General features: G+C 32.7%; 2 protein-coding genes across 3 annotated transcripts in view; one reads left to right on the top strand and one right to left on the bottom strand.

The window, feature by feature from the left end:
* The first annotated feature begins 2344 nt into the window (after positions 1 to 2344).
* Positions 2345 to 18599, top strand: LOC137648450 (venom protease-like). 2 transcript variants are annotated; one of them, XM_068381367.1, is made up of 9 exons: positions 2345 to 2419; positions 8521 to 8670; positions 9853 to 9915; positions 10405 to 10589; positions 12715 to 12821; positions 15136 to 15304; positions 16916 to 17015; positions 17401 to 17570; positions 17904 to 18599. In XM_068381367.1, the coding sequence occupies exons 1-9, from the start codon at positions 2389 to 2391 to the stop codon at positions 18066 to 18068; spliced, it is 1140 nt and encodes a 379-aa protein (XP_068237468.1). In that variant the 5' UTR covers positions 2345 to 2388; the 3' UTR covers positions 18069 to 18599. The 2 variants fall into 2 exon arrangements, with proteins under 2 accessions (XP_068237468.1, XP_068237467.1); XM_068381366.1 differs by lacking the exon at positions 2345 to 2419 and adding an exon at positions 4919 to 5183.
* The window catches only part of LOC137648186 (uncharacterized), a 7117-nt gene continuing 5193 nt past the window's right edge, over positions 18077 to 20000 (bottom strand). The window contains exons 2-3 of the mRNA XM_068381114.1: positions 19109 to 20000; positions 18077 to 18103 (exon numbers count right to left, since the gene is read on the bottom strand). The exon at positions 19109 to 20000 is cut by the window's right edge and continues 5 nt beyond it. Coding sequence (XP_068237215.1) covers positions 18077 to 18103; positions 19109 to 20000 — 919 coding nt within the window. The remainder of the gene's footprint in view (positions 18104 to 19108) is intronic.

Genomic DNA, 20000 nt, shown 5'->3' with positions numbered 1-20000 from the left:
ATTCAGGTATAGGAATTTTGGGCATCGCTGGTTGTGGAATAACAGGAGGAGGATCTTCTTCCCTATTGGTAAGTTCAACTGCTGAGTGTCGAGCGCAAGTGAGGAAATTCTCAGTTCTGGCTACAGTGTCCATTAAAACCTGTCCGTTAATCTCTTTATAGTATTCATTAGCGGTTGACCGTAACACATAGTAAGCTTCGTTAAGTGCCGCTACCTGTAGCTGTATGCTCTTAGTAGAAGACTGTCCGAAATTTGGTACCTCACTCAAAAGTTGTTCAACTTGTCTTATAGCATTCTCATACAAAATGAATGCGTGACTACAATCCTCTGCAGACATCGTGATAAAATATTCAAGTCAAAATCACTTACAAAACTCAATAATAATGTCAATAATGACAAGGTAAATCTTCAAAACATCAGAGCAGACAACACTGCAAAAAGGGGTAAAAACACTTATGTCAAAAACTTACTCTTCAAACATTGAAGTAGACAACACTGCTTGCAACATAAATGCACGAAGGCAAACACTTCAGTCAACAACTAAGTTCTACAAAAATAATTAAATAATTCATCAAAAATTCAATTTGCAATGAGACGGAAAAATTACACCTGAGTAGTTTCTTGTGAACCATGAACCACATCTACTTCAAAACAAAATGAGAATGACACTCACCTGGTTGCCGACCTGTTACTTCGGAATGTCGTGTAGGTGTGTGTGGTAACTCAGAAAACTATGTGCCAAAATAAAACTCTTCGTAAGGGGACAAATGCTTAAAAGATTCGTCAAACAAGTCTGATAAAGATCGATCTGATTCTAAATCACAAAAATCCAAAATTATGTGTTCAGTATTCTGAGTACTAAAAACATCGGTAACTAATAATTTTACATTGATCCTTACACGAGTATTTCAGCGTAATTAAATAGCGTGAAAATCATCCGGTTCGAAGGACCAAAAAAAGGGAAAAGTGTGGTGAAAAATGTGATGGATAAAAAGTGGACTGTATACTTAATGTTGTTACTGACTATAAAGCCGCCCCAAACGTCTTTTCGTAACAACTACCACTACTCCCTTTACGGCTTCTCAGGAATAACGAGAGATTTCTCTCTCCAATAAACTTAATTAGTGTAACCGATATTCAAAAGCACTACAGTCATATAACTCTCAACAATAGGACTACACTAATCCTTTCACTTACTGAGCAGTCACTATTAACAAGAACTCAAATCATAAGTTTCAATAAAGTACAACGAGACAAGTTTAATAGTTTGTAGTCTCGTTTTCTATAAGTTGTACAAAATTCTTAATATGAATACCTTGATGTTAAATAAGTATCAGATCAATTCTTAATTACCAACTGTACATTAAAACATAAATTAATAAAGGATATCGAAACGCACTTGTTAATTGGCAGTCAATTAGTTTAACAACTAAAAGTTGAACATAAATGCGTGATTAAGCAAAGACAAACTCAAGGGGGTTTACAAGTCAATGGCACTTGAACAAAATTACGACAAGTCCAAAGAATAAGAGTAAATCACCGCTTACGATCTTATACACACACACAACCACCACCACGACAACCCAATAACAGATCGGCTCAAGTTCGAGTCCTGAGGCTCATGAGCAAAAGCTGTCTCTTTCATCGTGCATTCGTGTTTTATACGAGTTTATACAATTACAGTAGACGAAAGACTGCTTATAAGATTCACATTAACACATGCCGAAACCCATTCCATGTTTCCAGGCTGAATTCTCCCCCTTTCCATGAAAGGCAGACATTGTGTCACATCTAAGAAATGCATGGAAAATGGAAGAGTTGAGGCTTTTAGTCTCATGGCTGTTGCAATTTTATGGACATGTATCCACTTTATCTCTTTTCGATTTCCTAATTTAATCCAAAGTTTATCCAAACCGGGTTTTTTTTCATGCTAGATAGTGCAATGATGACAACATCAGTGTCTGAACTACATATGATTACACGTGAGATATTTTCATACTTTGTAGCATATGCAGCATGCGAAAAGACTCTAGTATCTGCCTCTTCGTGAGTGCAACCTTGTAGATATCAAGTGTTCTGTTCAGTTTTGCTACATAGTGCAGCATTCCCTTTAGTGGCAATAATGCATGCTGTATTATTTGCTTGAGATGAGACGGTTGTGTTTGCCAAATATCCAAATGGTTCAATTTTGTTCTGGTCATTCCTTACACTTCGAAAAGTAATGTATGCTTGTTTGTATTTCTGAATGTGGTTCTGTCCCATGAACAGGACTTCATCTTTTTCATAAGACTCAGACGTAGACCCCTTGGCTGGTGTAACAGTGTGAATCGCAGGTTGGTGGGACGTGCCTTTAAGATCTAACCCAGAAATAGAATTTGAGGATCCCAAATGCAGCACGTTAAAGGACGTACCAGGATGAGTAATATATGAAAAGTTTATTGTCTTTGTTGGCTTGTTGTGTGTGCGTTGTCATGGTGGAGGTTTCTTCCTCGGTTTTAGGGTCCTCAAAGGGTGCCTCTAGGATGTGGCTGTGCTGGCAAGCAGGTCGGAGGTTACCTCAGAAAATCAGCTCCGTATCTACACCTTCCGCTGGCAAGCAACTTTGGGGTTGTCAGTCCCCTCGTGGCATCATCATCTTGATTTTGCTCAGAACAAACAAGTTGCCTCTTCTGGTTTGGAACACCTATGACGGGACATCAAGTCTGGCTCATGCTAAGACTTTAACTCTTCCTTAGTCAAAAGGGAAGCTACAAGATATCAAGGGGATTTTATATATACTGTACATATATATATATATATATATATATATATATATATATATATATATATATATATATATATATATATGTGTGTGTGTGTGTGCGTGCGTGTATATATATATATATATATATATATATATATATATATATATATATATATATATATATATATATATATATATATGTATATATATATATATATATATATATATATATATATATATATATATATATATATATATATATATATGTATATAAAATGTGTGTGTGTATTGTGCACCTGCATGTTTTATTAGGAGGTCGATACTGTGTTCTCCATTTGAAAGCTTATAAGTAGTACATATATTTTCCACTTATGAAATTATTTGTAACGCCACGTAATTTGTATTCTTTTGACTCTAGGAAAAATAATGGGTTAATTACATGGGGATTTTGATAAGAGAAATTTTTTTTGAACCTCTTGACTTTTAATTTGCTAAACCGACCCTGATGGATTCCACTTGGCTACAGAAGTGTGTTTAGTGTAGGCTTGGTATATCATACAGGAGATTTTGACATAAAACGGAAATCAGTTTTAAGTTTTAGTTTTAAAATTCATTCAAGAATCACAAGAAGTTTTCTTTGTCGATAGGAAAATTCCTAGTTTCCAGAAATTCCAGATTGCTTATTTTCTGGAGGGTATTCGCCATCAGAAATTCAAATGTCAACTTCTTGAGTTTTGTAACAACTTGTTTTTATACTTACCTGTATATTTCGTAGCGCGTATTGGTGTAGGTAAAGAGTTCATTATCTTCAATTATCACAATAATGATAATAATGAATTAGTTATTAATTTTAACATCAGTATTATCTTTCATTTTATTATTATTACCTCCGCCAACAAAGTTGGAAGGAGGTAATAGAGACCCAGTGGACCGAGGAGAAAATTGGTTCTTTGTTTACTTGGAGTACTAAGTACCTGCTCGACAGATGGCGCTGTTGATGTACACCCCCACCTGCATAGCGATCGCTGGCGTATTTTGACCGTAGGTTTTTCTGTCGAGCAACAGAGTTGCAGCTTATATGATCACCGGGTAAGTATATTCAAAAATTTATTTTATTAATAAAAATAACATTTTTTCACCCTAGTTTGTGTGTTTCTGTTTGTTTATGAACAGCTTCCTGGCCACAATTTTAATAGTAGAATAATGATACTTGCAGGATTAGTTGCCATGTAAAAAACTGGAAATGATTAAATTTTGGAAGGCGAAGGTCACGGTAATGCAAAATGTCCAATTCGCGCAATCAACCATAATTTTGGACATCGTTTTCACAGAAACTACAACCTTGGCTCATATTTGGTTTTATGAAAATCCACGCCAAATGATACATGTCAAGGTCCAAAATCAAGGTCAAGGGCAAGAAAAAGGTCAAATTCCAGTCATCAACCATACAGCCTCGATTTTAATCGTAATGAAATTTGCCGGATTTTAAACTGTTGCGTAAAGAGCTGCAATTGATTAAATTTCCGAAGGTCAAAGGTCGAGCTAAACGTCCAAATCAGTCCTAAAGATCGAGAAGTAAGCTGCCCTGGTGGAGGTCTGCGCCCTACTGAGTACCCCTCTAGTTGTTGTTGTTGTTATTATTATTAAAATTATTATTGTTATTGTTGTTGTTGTTGCTATTATTATTCTTATCAAAAACCAGTAATGATATTATTATTGCTGTTATTCTTAGTGTGACATTTCAAAGAGTAGTAATAATATTATTGTTAACATTTAACATCAAATACTCACAAATGCAGCGATGTCTGTGTTTTGCCTCGGGGAGAATATTAGGAAGAGAAGCTGTTCGGGTTTGCGGAACTCGGATTTTCCTCCGAGAATTTTCTCCACGTCACATTAAACCAGTATTCATAGACGGTTGTTTCAATCAGTTGCGAGTAAGTTAAAGAATATTTTCCGACCGAAATCATGACGATCTCAAAAACCAAAATGTGCGAGCCTGTATTGCAAAATATCTCTACAGCATCGGAGCAATATGTATTAATACGTTTCTTCTCTCAGTCTTACGGATAAGTAACAACTCTAGATGGTAACATGGCAACTATATAGTTCACGACAGGAGGAAGAAAGCAAAAGAAAAAATCGTATATAAATGTGTAATTCTGTTGGATTTCCCTCCTACGGGCCAACCAAGGGAAAGGCCCGTGCCAACAACAAGTGTTGGCTTTAATACCCCAAGAAGAAGAAGATTTCCCTCAGTTCTCCGTGAAAGCCAATTACTTCACGATAGTAAGGGAAGTTGTACGACACAACTAACAAAGTGAGGGTTTTTAAGGAGAGAGAATTAAAACTCAAAAGATGGTTGGTTTAGCAGCGTCTTCAATCCGTCAAGTTCTGCTTGCCGGATGTCTACTTCTGGTCTCGAGTGTTTCTGCGCAGAGTCAGTATTATTTTTATTATTATTGTTGTTGTTGTTATTATTATTATTATTATTTTTATCAGCAACATTATTATTATCATTTTTCTTATTATCATTAATATTATTATTATCATCATTATTATTATTATTATTATTATTTTTATCATCATTATTATTATTATTATTATTATTATTATTATTATTATTATTATTATTATTATTATTATTATTATTATTATTATTATTATTATTATTACTACTACTGCTCTACTACTACTATTATTATTATTATTATTATTATTATTATTATTATTATTATTAATAATATTATTGTTTAAATTATACCTTGTCATCATCATGAATTGTCATATTACTTGCAATGTTATTCCAAATATGTTGAATCCATATGCTAGTATTATTGTTATTCAAAATAATCAAATTATCCTAATTAATAAGATTCTTAAGCGACAGCACATGATATAGAAAAATTGAACAAATGTAAATTCCTTAACTTCTTTATTGCCATCTCTGGTACCGTCGTTCAGTAAGTTCATAATTCGGATCATCCTTTATATTCAGATCTTCCCGGACAGTTCCATCCTGTTCGTAACACTATAGTCCATTTCTTTTAGCGAGGCATATTTGCACCGACTCGCAACGGTGCCTTTTTAGCTCGGAAAAGTTTCCTGATCGCTGATTGGTTAGAATTATCTTGTCCAACCAATCAGCAATCAGGAAACTTTTCCTAGCTAAAAGGGCACCACTGCGAGTCTCTGCAAATATGCTTTGCTAAAAGAAATGAACTATAGGTATGTACTTCATTCTAATAGTCATGCATTCTCCATCATGAACCTCAATACTACACGGTATTCTAGAAGTTTTTTTTTTTTTCCAGCTGTGACCAAGTTGTGGAATGATCTTCCTAATCGGGTAGTTGAATCGATAGAACTTCAAAAGTTCAAACTTGCAGCAAATGTTTCTATATTGAACAGGCTGACATAAGTCCTTTTATAGTTTATTTATGAAATATCTGTTTTCATGTTGTTACTGTTTTTAAAATATTTAATTTCAATTGTTCATTATATCTCAAATCGTTTATTTATTTTCTTATTTTCTTGCCTCACTGGGCTATTTTTTTTTTCTCTTGGAGCCCTTAGGCTTATAACACCTTGCTTTTCCAACTAGGGTTGTAGCTTAGATAATAATAATAATAATAATAATAATAATAATGATAATAATAATAATAATAATAATAATAATAATAATAATAATAATAATAATAATAATAATAATAGTAATGATTGGACTGTGAAAGAAAATAATCAGGGATTGACTTCATCCTTTGCAAATGCAAATGCTTAAATCATTCACTGATATTTGCATTGAGAATTTCCGTTAATTAACGAAAATGTTATTTATACCTTCGGGGTTTTCTTACATTATTCTTCCTTGATCTCTATTTCTTTATTCAAAAAAGGTAATCCAGGAGGAGGATATTAATGTATTACTTTTTTTTCTGATTATTCACTTTTTTGCTACCTACTAAAGAATTTTTGATATTATAGATATTTTATGTATACTCAAGTTTATGATTATGATGGATATCTAACGTTTTACATATTACTTGACAGATTTTTTTTATTATTTATAAAATAAACTTCATTTCTTTTCCGCACTGGGCTGCTTTTGTTGAAGGCACCTTGGGCTACCCTTTTACCCCCAAAGGACGTACTGGTATGTTTCACAAAACTCATCCCTTAACCCACATGGACGTACCGGTACGTCCTTGCGAAAAACTGCTATTTACACTTTTTTGTGCATATTTTTGATGATTTTTTTTGAGAAACTTCAGGCATTTTCCAAGAGAATGAGACCAAGCTGACCTCTCTATGACGAAAATTAAGGCTGTTAGAGCAATTAAAAAAAAATATACTGCAAAATCAGCTTGAAAAAAAAATAACCCCTGGGGGTTAAAGGTTGGAAAGTTCCAAATAGCCTGGGGGTAAAAGGGTTAATTAATCATTCTGCTTTTTCAACCAGGGTTGTAGCTTGGTTTGCAATAATGAAAATAATAAAAGGTCTTTTTAGCAGATTGAGGGGCACAATTCTGAAAGACATTTTTCATGAATAATGAATAAAATAAAAAAGTAATCTGGCTAGATTGCAATTTTTTTTTATTAAGCTTTAATATGATTTGGGTAACTTATGGGAGAATAATGTTGTTTGGAAAAAATACACTTTCCAAAATATATGGTCTTTTTGTTATCTTGATATACTTGTGTTTTCGATGTTTAGAATACAATAACGTCCTTGTACTTTCCCTTACAACTATTCCAAGATTGATTGAACTTTTGAAAAGCCAAGAATTTTAGTGAAATTTTTGTATCTTACTGAGTACTTATCTTTCAACTTAATTTTTTTTTTATTATTTTATAAATTTCTCTCTCTCTCTCTCTCTCTCTCTCTCTCTCTCTCTCTCTCTCTCTCTCTCTCTCTCTCTCTCTCTCTCTCTCTCTCTCTCTCAGAACCAGTTTCCTGCTTCAAACAGGTTCTCGATTCACGAGATACCACTTACTCAGGATTTTCTCTTATTGTAGCCCAAGTTTCACATATTCCCTATCAATTTTTTTCTTATTCAACTGGATTAATTCAAAAAGAACTTTATTAATTACTAATATCAATTTCTTGAACTATGACCATATAGTACCTCTTAAACACTTAAAATGTTTATGGCGGGCTTCCTGAAAAAAAAATTTTTTTGCTTCTAAATGTTAGTGTGTCTGTGAATTGGAATATTCAATTCACATCCATTACTTTTATTTGAAGTTTCCTTTTGACTTCCGTCAACTACAGCTTCACTTTTGGGAAAGAGATTGTCTTATTAATCAAATGATTTGTCTTACACTTCCTAAAAAAACTAGATCTTCATGTTACCTTTAATTTCCCTTTTGTATTGAAGAACAACTGTCTGGATATATATATATATATATATATATATATATATATATATATATATATATATATATATGTATATATATGTATACATATATATATATATATATATATATATATATATATATATATATATTATATATATGTATATATGTAAACATACCTTTCCGTTCACGCTCAGTGGCATTGCCAGACGTACTACTACTTGGTCTCTCCCCTTCCACCGGGCAGGGGGGGGGAAAGGGAGTAGTCATTCGCCAGTGAGAGAGTTTAGAAAGGGTTGATTGTGCGTGCGTGCATTCCTGAATATCTGGCCGTCAGTTTTGACGGGTCTCGTACACTAGTATTTGTATATTCATTTGCCCATATGATTTTTCTCTAATCCATGTGCTTTTTATGATTACAGGAAGTTGTCGATACCACGGGGGAGTGCAAGGAGTATGCAGAGAAATAACTCAGTGTCCGACGGTTCTTGAAAACTTCAGAAACCGATTGAATTCCCCCATATATTGCGGCCGTTTCAACAGGCGCACTCCGTTTGTCTGTTGTCCATCAGGTAAGATCCGTTTCCCTTTTAAAGGTTTAAAGGCCACTCATGAATGGCAGGGGCAAGGGACAGTGGCATTGCCCTATCGAGTAGGACAGTGCTCTGGAGACTTACCATATATACATATATATATATGTATATATATATATATATATATATATATATATATATATATATATATATATATATATATATATATATATGTATATATATATATATATATATATAAAATATATATATATATATATATATATATATATATATATATATATATATCATCAGCGCCCAAGGCCCCCCTCTCCACCCAAGCTAGGACCAAGGAGGGCCAGGCAATGGCTGCTGATGACTCAGTAGATATACCCATAGGCTCCCCCAAATTCCACATCCATAGCTGGAAAGGATGGTGAGGTTGCAACGACAAAGAAACTAACAAATTTGAGCGAGACTTGAACCCCAGTCTGGCGATCACCAGTCAGCGACGTTACCACATCGGCCACCACAAATGTCCTATCCCTTTGACCTCCCCTCCCTTCTTTGTGTCTATGTGAATAGACTTTAACCCTTTCTCTACCAGTTGTGAATTTAACGAAACTTCCGATGTAGCAAAATCTTTCATGTATCTCACCTCTTTACTGAATGGTCCCGTGATTATCTCTTGCATGTAGGAGTTCAAATAGAATATTTAAGGAGATAACTTTGAAAGCACGGAACAAAAAGATAAAGCTTTTCCCAAAAACAAATCAGAATAAAATTGAAATTTGATCATCTCACAAAATCATTAATCAAACTCAAGAGTTGAAATTATTCAAATGAACAAAATATTTCCAAGTGTAAGACTGCAATATTTAACTTGAATGAAACACAATGCCTTGTATAACAATCTTGGGTATTAAAAATACACAGTGATATACGTTGTATATTTGAAAAATACAGGAGCTTTCGCACGTTTTGCAAAGTGGCTCCTCAGCTGAAAGGGGAACTTTGTAAAGTGTGAAATCTTTTTCATTTCTTAAATATACAACGTATATATATGTATTTTTAAATACCCAACACTGCAACATTTGCATGACTGTTCTTTTCGTCTGCTCAGAGGAAACTATGTGTATTAGCAGATATGATTTTACAATTTACACTCCTAATGGAAGCTATTTTTAACCCTAATGAATCTTTATTTGTTCTCTTTATAACAAGGTGGTGGAGGACCAGTGACTCCGCGACCCGTGATTGACATATCCGAACCGTCCCCACCCTTAGGTAAGTCTGTACCTGGCTCAAGGTAAAATGGTTTCCTGAAAAAAAGAAAGATTCAATAGTTAATATTCCTATATTACACCGATAGAATGCATTAAATGATATTGGTTTGATAGATGTATAGATTATATTATATTTAAAGTTTATATCAGCCAAGGGTTAATAAATTGTAATTCAACCCTCCTGTTTTTGTTTGAACACATCAGTAATTCCAATTATATCCATATTCAACAAGTAAGTTGACTATCTATCGATTAGCTTATTCTTATTTCAACATTATGTATCATTCATCGATTAGCTTATTCCTATTTCAATATTATGTATCATTCATCGATTAGCTTATTCTTATTTTAATATTATGCATCATTTATCGGTTAGCTTATTCCTATTTCAATATTATGTATCATTCGTCGATTAGCTTATTCCTATTTCAATATTATGTATCATTCATCGATTAGCTTATTCTTATTTCAATATAATGTATCATTCCAGCATGCGGTGTATCTACGCCTCTGATTAGACACGTGAGCAAGCCCACCTTGTCCAGTATATTTTCCTTGGATGAGGCAATCTCGCGTCTAAGTAACGCTCAAGCTTCCAGGCTGGATGGACCTCATTTAAGGAGCGCTGGAGGTGTTGGAGGGATCCCGTCATTCCGCAATTCTTGGCCATGGATGGTATGTTATCTGAAATAAGTAAAGATTTTTTTATTATTTTATTTTAATATTTTTATGGCTAAAACATTTGATATCACTAATTCAGAGCCTCGTTTCATTGTAAGGATAATTTTGTTCAATTGTACGTTCATGAACAGCTTGTCAGAGTAATGTTTGGCTACATAGCTTATCAGGAGCACAATACAGTAAAAACTATTGTGCAATTCCTCTTACATACCATTGTCTTATGCCAATGTCATTATGAAAATTTACAAGGAAAATGGAAACGTCTTACTAAAAAATTGTCTCGTTAAATTTCAAGTTTGGAAACCTAAAAATTTTAAATTCCCGTCAAATTTTCAAAAGTATTTTTTTGTTCACAATGACTTATGCATTCATTGTTAGCATTTGTATTTATATTCATGTCAAGTTACAGATCAGGTTGGAAATAGCCTCTGTACCATGGTCTTCCACTGTCTTGGGTTAGAGCTCTCTTGCTTGAGGGTACACTTGGGCAAACTTTTCTGTCTTATTTCTCTTCCTCTGGGTATTGTAAGTTTTTTTATATTTTTTATATGAAAGATCTATCTTAATGTTATTACTGTTCTTAAAACGTTTTATATTGTTCATTACTTCACTTATAGTTTATTTATTTCCTTTCCTCACTGGGCTATTTTTCCCTGTTGGAGCCCTAGGGCTTATAGCATCCTGCTTTTCCAACTAGGGTTGTAGCTTAGCTAGTAATGATAATAAAACAGTTGGCAACCTTCAGGATTCACAACACAGTCCTTTATACCCAACCCTTATACCTATTTAGAAAATAACCATAATGAACATATATTAAGATCAGTATTACTTTGCTGTGAAAAAATGTACATACAAAGAGCAGTAGAAGCCACATTAAAAAGAGATACAGTTGGTTACCAAATAGTTTTGCTCACTGATAACATTTTGAATCTATGCAATAATTGGATGAATGCACAGTTGGCACCCAGAGAACAACCCAAGTATGGCAGTGTCTTTAAGGACCTTGAAAATCTGTATCTGTTACTACCTTAAACTGATTTTGTCTGCCAGGGAAATACTAATTTCTTCAGGGACCCATCAACTAAGGACTATTTCCGGCCTAGATTTAGGCTACCACTGCCAAAAAACCATAATTTATTTTTTTAATAGAAAACCCATTAAGAAAAAAATAATTTGCCTGATTAAAAGCAAAAGAATTCTTACTTTTCATTGGATGTTCTGGAGTACGATTGAAGCCCAAGTTATTGTCAAATACAAGACCTAATTTAGGCTTATTCTATGCCGTAGTTTTACAAATTATTCAGATAACACTGATAAATATCCAGTGTCTGAATTTTATAAGTCAATGTGTATGACTCGGTTTCTCCTTCCAGAAACTAAAGCAGTTATTCATAACGATGTTGTAAATCTTATTGGCCATTTGGATCAATGTTTCTCGTGGTTTGATGATCAGTTAATGAGCTTATTTTACTTATTAATGTTGTTGATTGTTTATTTATGGCCCATGTTATTTCAGAGAGAATTAAAACAAATAGTTTTACTTACCTTGGAGACATTTTGTCCGTAATTAATTTATCTTGTACAGCACTTACTGACGCTGTTCCATTCATTATTTGATTTTAGAATGGCATCTGTTATTTGATGCAATGATTGATGTCTTATTATTACTATTATTATTATTATTATTATTATTATTATTATTATTATTATTATCATTATTATCATTATTATTATTATTCTTATTATGTATATATATAAATATATATATATATATATATATACATATATATATATATATATATATATATATGTATATATATATATATATATATATGTATATATATATATATATATATATATATATATATATATATATATATATATATATATATATATATATATATATATATAATTGCGTGGAGAGAGAGAGAGAGAGAGAGAGAGAGAGAGAGAGAGAGAGAGAGAGAGAGAGAGAGAGAGAGAGAGAGAGAGAGAGAGAGATATATATAGAGAGAGAGAGAGAATACAAATGTTGATGTTCAAACTAACATTTTTTTTTACGATTGTTCCAGAACAATTTAATTGACGTTACTGGGAAATTGTTTGTTTCTTATTCCAGGCTTTACTTGGTTTGGAAGAAGCTTCTGGTACCAAGAAATGGTTGTGCGGTGGTTCTTTGATCAACAGCCAGTGGGTCCTGACAGCTGCTCACTGTTTTGATGTTTAGTGAGTATATTTTGGCAGTTGTGTTATGTTAGATGAGATCTTTCTCAAAATTATAACTTATTGCCTTACCCAAACGTCGTAAGTCATTTGAGTGTTATAATCTGTTGAAAACATAATTCTAACTTATAGCATTGTACAAACTTACCTAGTTCTTGGGTCTTACGTCGTAAGCCATAAGAGCGTCATAATCTTTTAAAAACCTAAAAGTCAGTCTTTCTTCAAGAAATTATCATACAAATCCACATGCTAACTAATTGATGGATTCAAATACACAAAGGAGATTATAATCTTGTATAAACCTTGAATGATAGAAAATTGAAGAACTATCTAAGAGTCTATTATTATTCCATATGCAGAACGAATAGTTTATATAATTAGAAAACCAGGAACATTAACGTAATTTCTTAAGTCTTTTTTTTTTATCAGAATTTTTACTTGCTCGGAAAATTTGCAATTGCTTAAGCATTGGGAGTCTCAATGCACGCTTCATAAAGCACATAACAAGCACATCATAAAAATCACATGGACTAAAATTCAAACTTCGCTGTGTCCATATGAAGTGAAAAGCATTTTATAATATTTGTAACTCGTAATTTGTGTATGAAAATATATCGAAGATCATATCCTTAAAAGGGACTTGTTCCCAATTAAATACCAAAATCAGAACTTTATTAATAGGAAAATGTAATGTCATTCGAATCAAAACTCCCATGTAAATGGAGCGGACGTCCTTGATTGTTTATTTTTTTTTATTTTTTTTATTTTTTTTTAATAGCTTGAACAAGGTTACCTACTTTTAGTTCTTTCAAGCTATTGCTCTTTACCTTTTCACTCACAGTGTGTCTTTATACAGTACTCATTTAAGATTTCAGGTGTTATAACTGATTGCAAATTAATTGTTGTGAAACATATCCCGTCTGTTTGCTTCAATTCGATCATACTTAATGATACTGCTAAAGTCTTTCTAAGTATTTTAGACACCTGGCTATCCTTAGAAATTATTTCATTCTCTTACTCTGTCCTGTTTTACACGTTCAGCTCCTATCTAAGCTTCAGGAGCGAACTTTCACTATGTATTGTTTGATAAAATCTCTAGATGATTAGATTACTTATCGTTGATCTGGATATTAATCTAATACACTGCCATTCAGTTATTTTATTATGCTTGCTATTTAAGATAACTTTATTCTAATTATTTTTTCTTGCTGTGATTAAAATGTGGAATTATCTTTCAAAGTCATATCAGTGTCTCGCTGGGACTTTGGAAGTTCAAATTTGGTTCGAATGTTTTTTTTCCCTTGAGCAGGTTGACATGATTATCTTTCCATATTTTTCTACTAGTTATTTGGTTCATTGTACTCTCTCTGTTTTGCATTTGTAAAGCCTCATTTTTTACTCTCAATTTGTTTTTTCATACTCCCCTTCTTTCCTTGTTAGTTCCCTTGGACTTCTAGCATTCTTCTTTTGCATTCTGGAGCCTGGAATGTAATAATAATACAAATATTGATAGTAATGATAATAGTCATTTATATATTTTACCCTTTCCTTTATTTATTAAACTAATTTGATCTTTTATTTTATCGGCTACTAATGAGGAATTTACAAATTTGCTCTTTTGAATATCTTTTATGTATTTCGTTGAACTTATCTTTAGTTTAGTAATTTATAACAATGAATTTAGACGTTTTGTATAAAATAACTCTAAGCAAATTGTAAAACAGAATAAATTATCCCATGAATAGATAAGGTGTTAGTATTATTTAAAATTCGTTAAGGTTAATACTGGGAACTTATTAAGTTCTGGAAAATATCCATTTCCTTTCTCAATCAATTTATTATAGTGATGAAAAATTATAATGTACGACTGTAGTTTTATTTAAGAAAAACACAGGTATGATTGTTTGAATTCGGAGTACATTATTATATAGTTTAAAGACAAAGAAACTATAAGAGAGATTACTCGAGTGCCATATGTGTATGAGATCATGGTGAGGGGTAGATTGAGATGGTTTGGGCATGATCTTCTTACTCCCCATGAGAGATTAGTTTATCAAACTTTCAACTGGGCTCCACAAGGCACTAGAAGAGTTGGAGGACACAGACCTACATGGCTGAGGACTATGAAGCGTGAAATAAGAGATGATGAATGGAGAAGTATTAAATTAAAATCTCAAGATAGAGACGACTGGCCAAACTTAACCGAGGAACTTTGTGTCAGTAAGCGTAGGAGGAGATGATGATGATGAAAGACAACGAAAGATTTTTAAACGGTAAAACCTACTTAACCAAATGTCTTTTTTTTTCTGTCTCAAAGCACTCTGACTGTTGTGCGTCTAGGTGAACACAACTATGAGGACGACAATGATGGCGCCAATCCCATTGACTTCTCCGTTGGTCCCCCGATAATCTTCCCCAATTATACTTCACCCCAAGCTTATCACGACCTGGCTCTTCTGAAGCTCCCCAGACCTGTCAAGTTTACGGTGAGTACTGTGTCTCATTATTCCATTATTGCAGTTTTTGCGTAACATATGGTTTGCCTTTTACGTAATTTACCTTATAAGTGTTATTCAAGCAGCCTAGTGTGTGTTTGTGTGTATATATATATATATATATATATATATATATATATATATATATATATATATGTATATATATATGTATATATACATACATACATATATATATATATATGTATATATATATGTATATATATATATATATATATATATATATATATATATATGTATATATATATGTATATATACATACATACATATATATATATATATATATATATATATATATATATATATGTATATATATATGTATATATACATATATATGTATATATATATATATATATATATATATAAATATATGTATATATATGTATGTATATACCAGTGGGAGTGGGAGGACATGTCTGAGGCCTTTGTCCTGTAGTAGACGAGCAATGGCTGATGATGATAATATATATATATATATATATATATATATATATATATATATATATATATGTATATATATATATATATATATATATATATATATATATACATATATATATATATATATATATATATATATATATATATATATATATATATGTATATATATAAATCATTGTTATTACTAGCCAAGCTACAACCCTAGTTGGAAAAGCACGATACTGTAAACCCTGGGGCTCTAGTAAGGGAAAGTAACCCAGTGAGGAAAGGAAGGAATTAGATAAACACTGTATGAAAAGTAATAAATATGAAATATGAAATATCTCAAGTTCAGTAACAACATTAAAGCATCTGTCATATATAAAATAAAAAAAAAGAGGCTTATGTTAACCTATTCAACATAAAAGAATTGACAGCAAGTTTGGGCTCCTGAAGTTCCACACATTCAACCGCCAATTTATATAGATTATTCCACAATCTGGTCACAGTTGGAATAAAACTAATCAGATACAGTCTAGTATTGATTCTTATGATGGAGAGGGTAAGACTGTTAGAATTAACTGCATACTTAGAACTGTGTATAGGATGTATGTATATGTAAATATATGTAAATGCTTGTGAGTATATTTTTCTTTCTTCATCATTCACTTTTCCTTTTCCATTTTCAGCTAGCCTAACGTTCTTTATATATATATATATATATATATATATATATATATATATATATATATATATATATATATTTATATATATATATATATATATATATATAATTCTATATATGTATGTATGTATGTATGTATGTATGTATGTATGTATGTATGTATTATTATTATTATTATTATTATTATTATTATTATTATTATTAGTAGTAGTAGTAGTAGTAGTAGTAGTAGTAGTAGTAGTAGTAGTATTGTTATTATTATTATTACTAACTAAGCTGCAACCCTAGTTGAAAAAGCAGGATGTTGTAATCCCAAGGGCTCCAACAGGAAAAAATAGTCCAATGAGGAAAGGAAATATGAATATATGCAGTATATATATGTGTATAAAAAACTTTTTCTTTAACATATACAAAATTATATCTTTCGATAACTCCATATTACATATTACTTGAATTTTCATTTCTCCCTCTTTCTACAGCGTTCCATTCGACCGGTGTGCCTACCGTGGGGTGCTGAGAGTGGAAGAAACTTGGAGAACCAGAAAGTCACTCTAACTGGATGGGGTACCACACAATTCCGTAAGGAGGAAATGCTCATGATTTTTATTTGAGAGTAGAGAAGTGGTTAAAAAAAAAAAATCTCACTTTTAGGGGGAATGCCATTACAATACTCCTTGCATTTATACATACATACATATACCAAAGGCACTTCCCCCAATTTTGGGGGGTAGCCGACATCAACAAAGAAACAAAACAAAAAGGGTACCTCTACTCTCTACGTTCCTTCAACCTAACCAGGGACTTAACCGAGGTCAGCTGGTACTTGCATTTATATATACACTAAAAAACTAAGTAAAAATTATAGTATTGTATTTTAGAATGAGTGTATGTTACTTCAAATTTTAAAATTTATGTTATTAGCCTTTATTGCACCATTTTAATCCTTCTTGTTCTCTCATAAAAGAGGGCAGCACAAGCCCCAGGTTACTGGAAGTGGTGGTCACAGTGTTCCCTACAAGCCAGTGTGACAGAAGTTACCAATCTCAGCCTGATTATGCCTTGAAATGGCCTCAAGGAATCGGCTCAGAATCCCTCTGTTCTGGAGATGAGAATGGAGGCAAAGATGCTTGTCAGGTAAGCATTCTAGAGTATCATTGTATTTATCACTTAGATAAGATATTCATCTTCATTCTGTTGTCGTGCTATTGGGAATATTTTACTTGGCATGGTTAAAAAGCAGGATAACATAAGTAGAATCAGTTATGTTATTGAAGGTGCTTAACCTAATTTGGAGAACTTAAAAAGTCTACCTGATATGATTTATAGTTCTCATTCCTTATTTGTTTGTAAACATATACTATTGTTGTGTAATCAGTCAAACTATTCCATGTCTTAATATCTTCATAGGTCTGTTTAAGTTATGATCAACTCCATTCCATGAACTTTATCCATCTCTTCTCCAAAAAGGGTGATTCGGGTGGACCCATAGTATCCAGGGACTCAAAAAATCGTTACACAGTGGCCGGTGTCGTCTCCGTTGGATATGGTTGCGGTGACAGAGAATTCCCTGGTCTATATGCCAATGTCCGAAGACCCGAATATTTAGCCTGGGTCAAAAATGTTGCCTTTTAAAGGGCAGCTTATCTTCGCACTACTAAGAATGATATCTGCAAAGTATTTAATTTGATATAAGGTTCACATTGGTTGAATCTGTATCTCTTTAGAGGTAACAGTTTCTTTGACTGCACCAACTTGTGTTGTTCAGTTACTTGAGAAATGTTTCTATTTTTACTAGATCACTGTTGCATAATATGCGGCAAATGAACATCTTAGAACATTCGCATATTAATTAAATTTGCTCTTGTAAGTGATACAGTTTCACATTGTATACATCTTCTATTTAAGAAACCATCAGTATTCGTTGGGTGACATTCCAGGAACTCCGTGTTGTAGTATTTAAATATCAATATCTATATCTCTTACCTGTTTATGTACTGTATTGTATTGTACAGTACTGTACCAGAAGCCCATTATTTTATTCATGTTCTTTAAATTATCATGTCCTATGTGATAGTACCTCGGTTTACGAGTTTGATGCGTTCCAGGAGCAAGCTCGTAAACCAAATTAATTTTTCCCATAAGAAATAAAGGAAAATCACTCGATGCGTTCCACACGTCCATAAATACCCTACCGTAAAATATATAATTTCCATGAGATGTTTACATTATGACTGGTTAGGGAAGGTCACAACATCCTAAACCAATTTTGGTTAGTATGTTAAGTAAGGAGGTATCCCACTTTGGGGTATTATTATTATTATTATTATTATTATTATTATTATTATTATTATTATTATTATTATTAAATGCTAAGCTATAACCCTAGTTGGAAAAGCAGAATGCTATAAGCCCAGGGGCCTCAACAAGGAAAATAGCCCAGTGAGGAAAGGAAAAAAGGAAAAATAAAATATTTTAAGAATAGTAACAACATTAAAATAAATATTTCCTTTATAAACCATAAAAACTAACAAAACAAGAGGAAGAGAAACTAGATAGAACAGTGTGCCTGAGTGTACCCTCAAGCAAGAGAACTCTAACCCAAGTAGTTTTACTGCATTCAAATCCACAGTATCAGGTGTATGTCTATCATTAAATGAGGTCAAATTACTTGCCCATTCCCCCAAGGGCATATTGGCTCCCAACATAATTTGATTTACTTTATGACTCTCGAGTTCTAAATCATCACAATTCTTATAAGTTTTCATGAAGTTATCCACATAAAAGGACTTCATTACTGAACTTGCGATGGGATCTGAGTGATTCTTCAAATGGTACTGTATTGTCTGATTTAGCAAAAAGGGTGAGCAAGTAGCTCCAAACAATAAGACCTTAAATCTAAAATTCTTAACATGCTTAAACTCTCTATCAGCAAACCATAAGAATCTTGTGAAATCCCTGTGGCTTTCATTAATTCCTATTCCAAGGAAAGCCTTACTTATGTCCGCTACTACTGCATATTTATTCTGACGAAATTCTACTAGCATATCCGTCAGTTTCATTGCCAGATCAGGTGCAGCATGCAAACAATCATTAAGGGACTTGGCTTGTTGTGACTCCTTACTGCTTGCATTGAAAACTATCCTAATTGGAGTCGTAGCAGATTCCTTAAAAACTGGATGGTGAGGTAAATAATGGTTAATGCCATCAATTGGATGAAAAGAGTCATCCTCTACTTCTATTTCCTCAATAAATCCTAACTTGACATACTCGTCTAAAACGGATTGATATTGATCAAACAATTCTGGTTTAGACTGAAAAGCTTTCTTAAGTGAATACAATTGACCCAATGCCTTTCTATAGCCTGTAGGGGGCCTGGCATCATTCCTAAATGGCAAATCAACAGTATCTTTGTTACCAACCTTCACAATAGTCTCACTGAAATGTTCGATCGTTGCTTGATCGTTATAAGAACGTGCATCATCACAAATGCCAGTTGCATCTAATGACCATACTCTAGAAATATCATCATCATCAAGGGGATTCACAGGTGCAGAGATTTTTGAG

This window comes from Palaemon carinicauda, chromosome 10 (genome assembly GCF_036898095.1).
Source record: "Palaemon carinicauda isolate YSFRI2023 chromosome 10, ASM3689809v2, whole genome shotgun sequence".
Lineage (NCBI taxonomy): Eukaryota > Metazoa > Arthropoda > Malacostraca > Decapoda > Palaemonidae > Palaemon > Palaemon carinicauda.
The sequence above is the reverse complement of the archived record's forward strand: the minus strand, read 5'-3'. Positions and strand labels throughout refer to the sequence as shown.

Coding starts and splice junctions, on each gene's coding strand:
- LOC137648450 (XM_068381366.1), top strand. CDS start 5,102: ATGGTTGGTTTAGCAGCGTCTTCAATCCGTCAAGTTCTGCTTGCCGGA. Junction 5,184..8,520: donor CTCGAGTGTTTCTGCGCAGA/GTCAGTATTATT, acceptor TTATGATTACAG/GAAGTTGTCGATACCACGGG. Junction 17,571..17,903: donor GAGGCAAAGATGCTTGTCAG/GTAAGCATTCTA, acceptor TTCTCCAAAAAG/GGTGATTCGGGTGGACCCAT.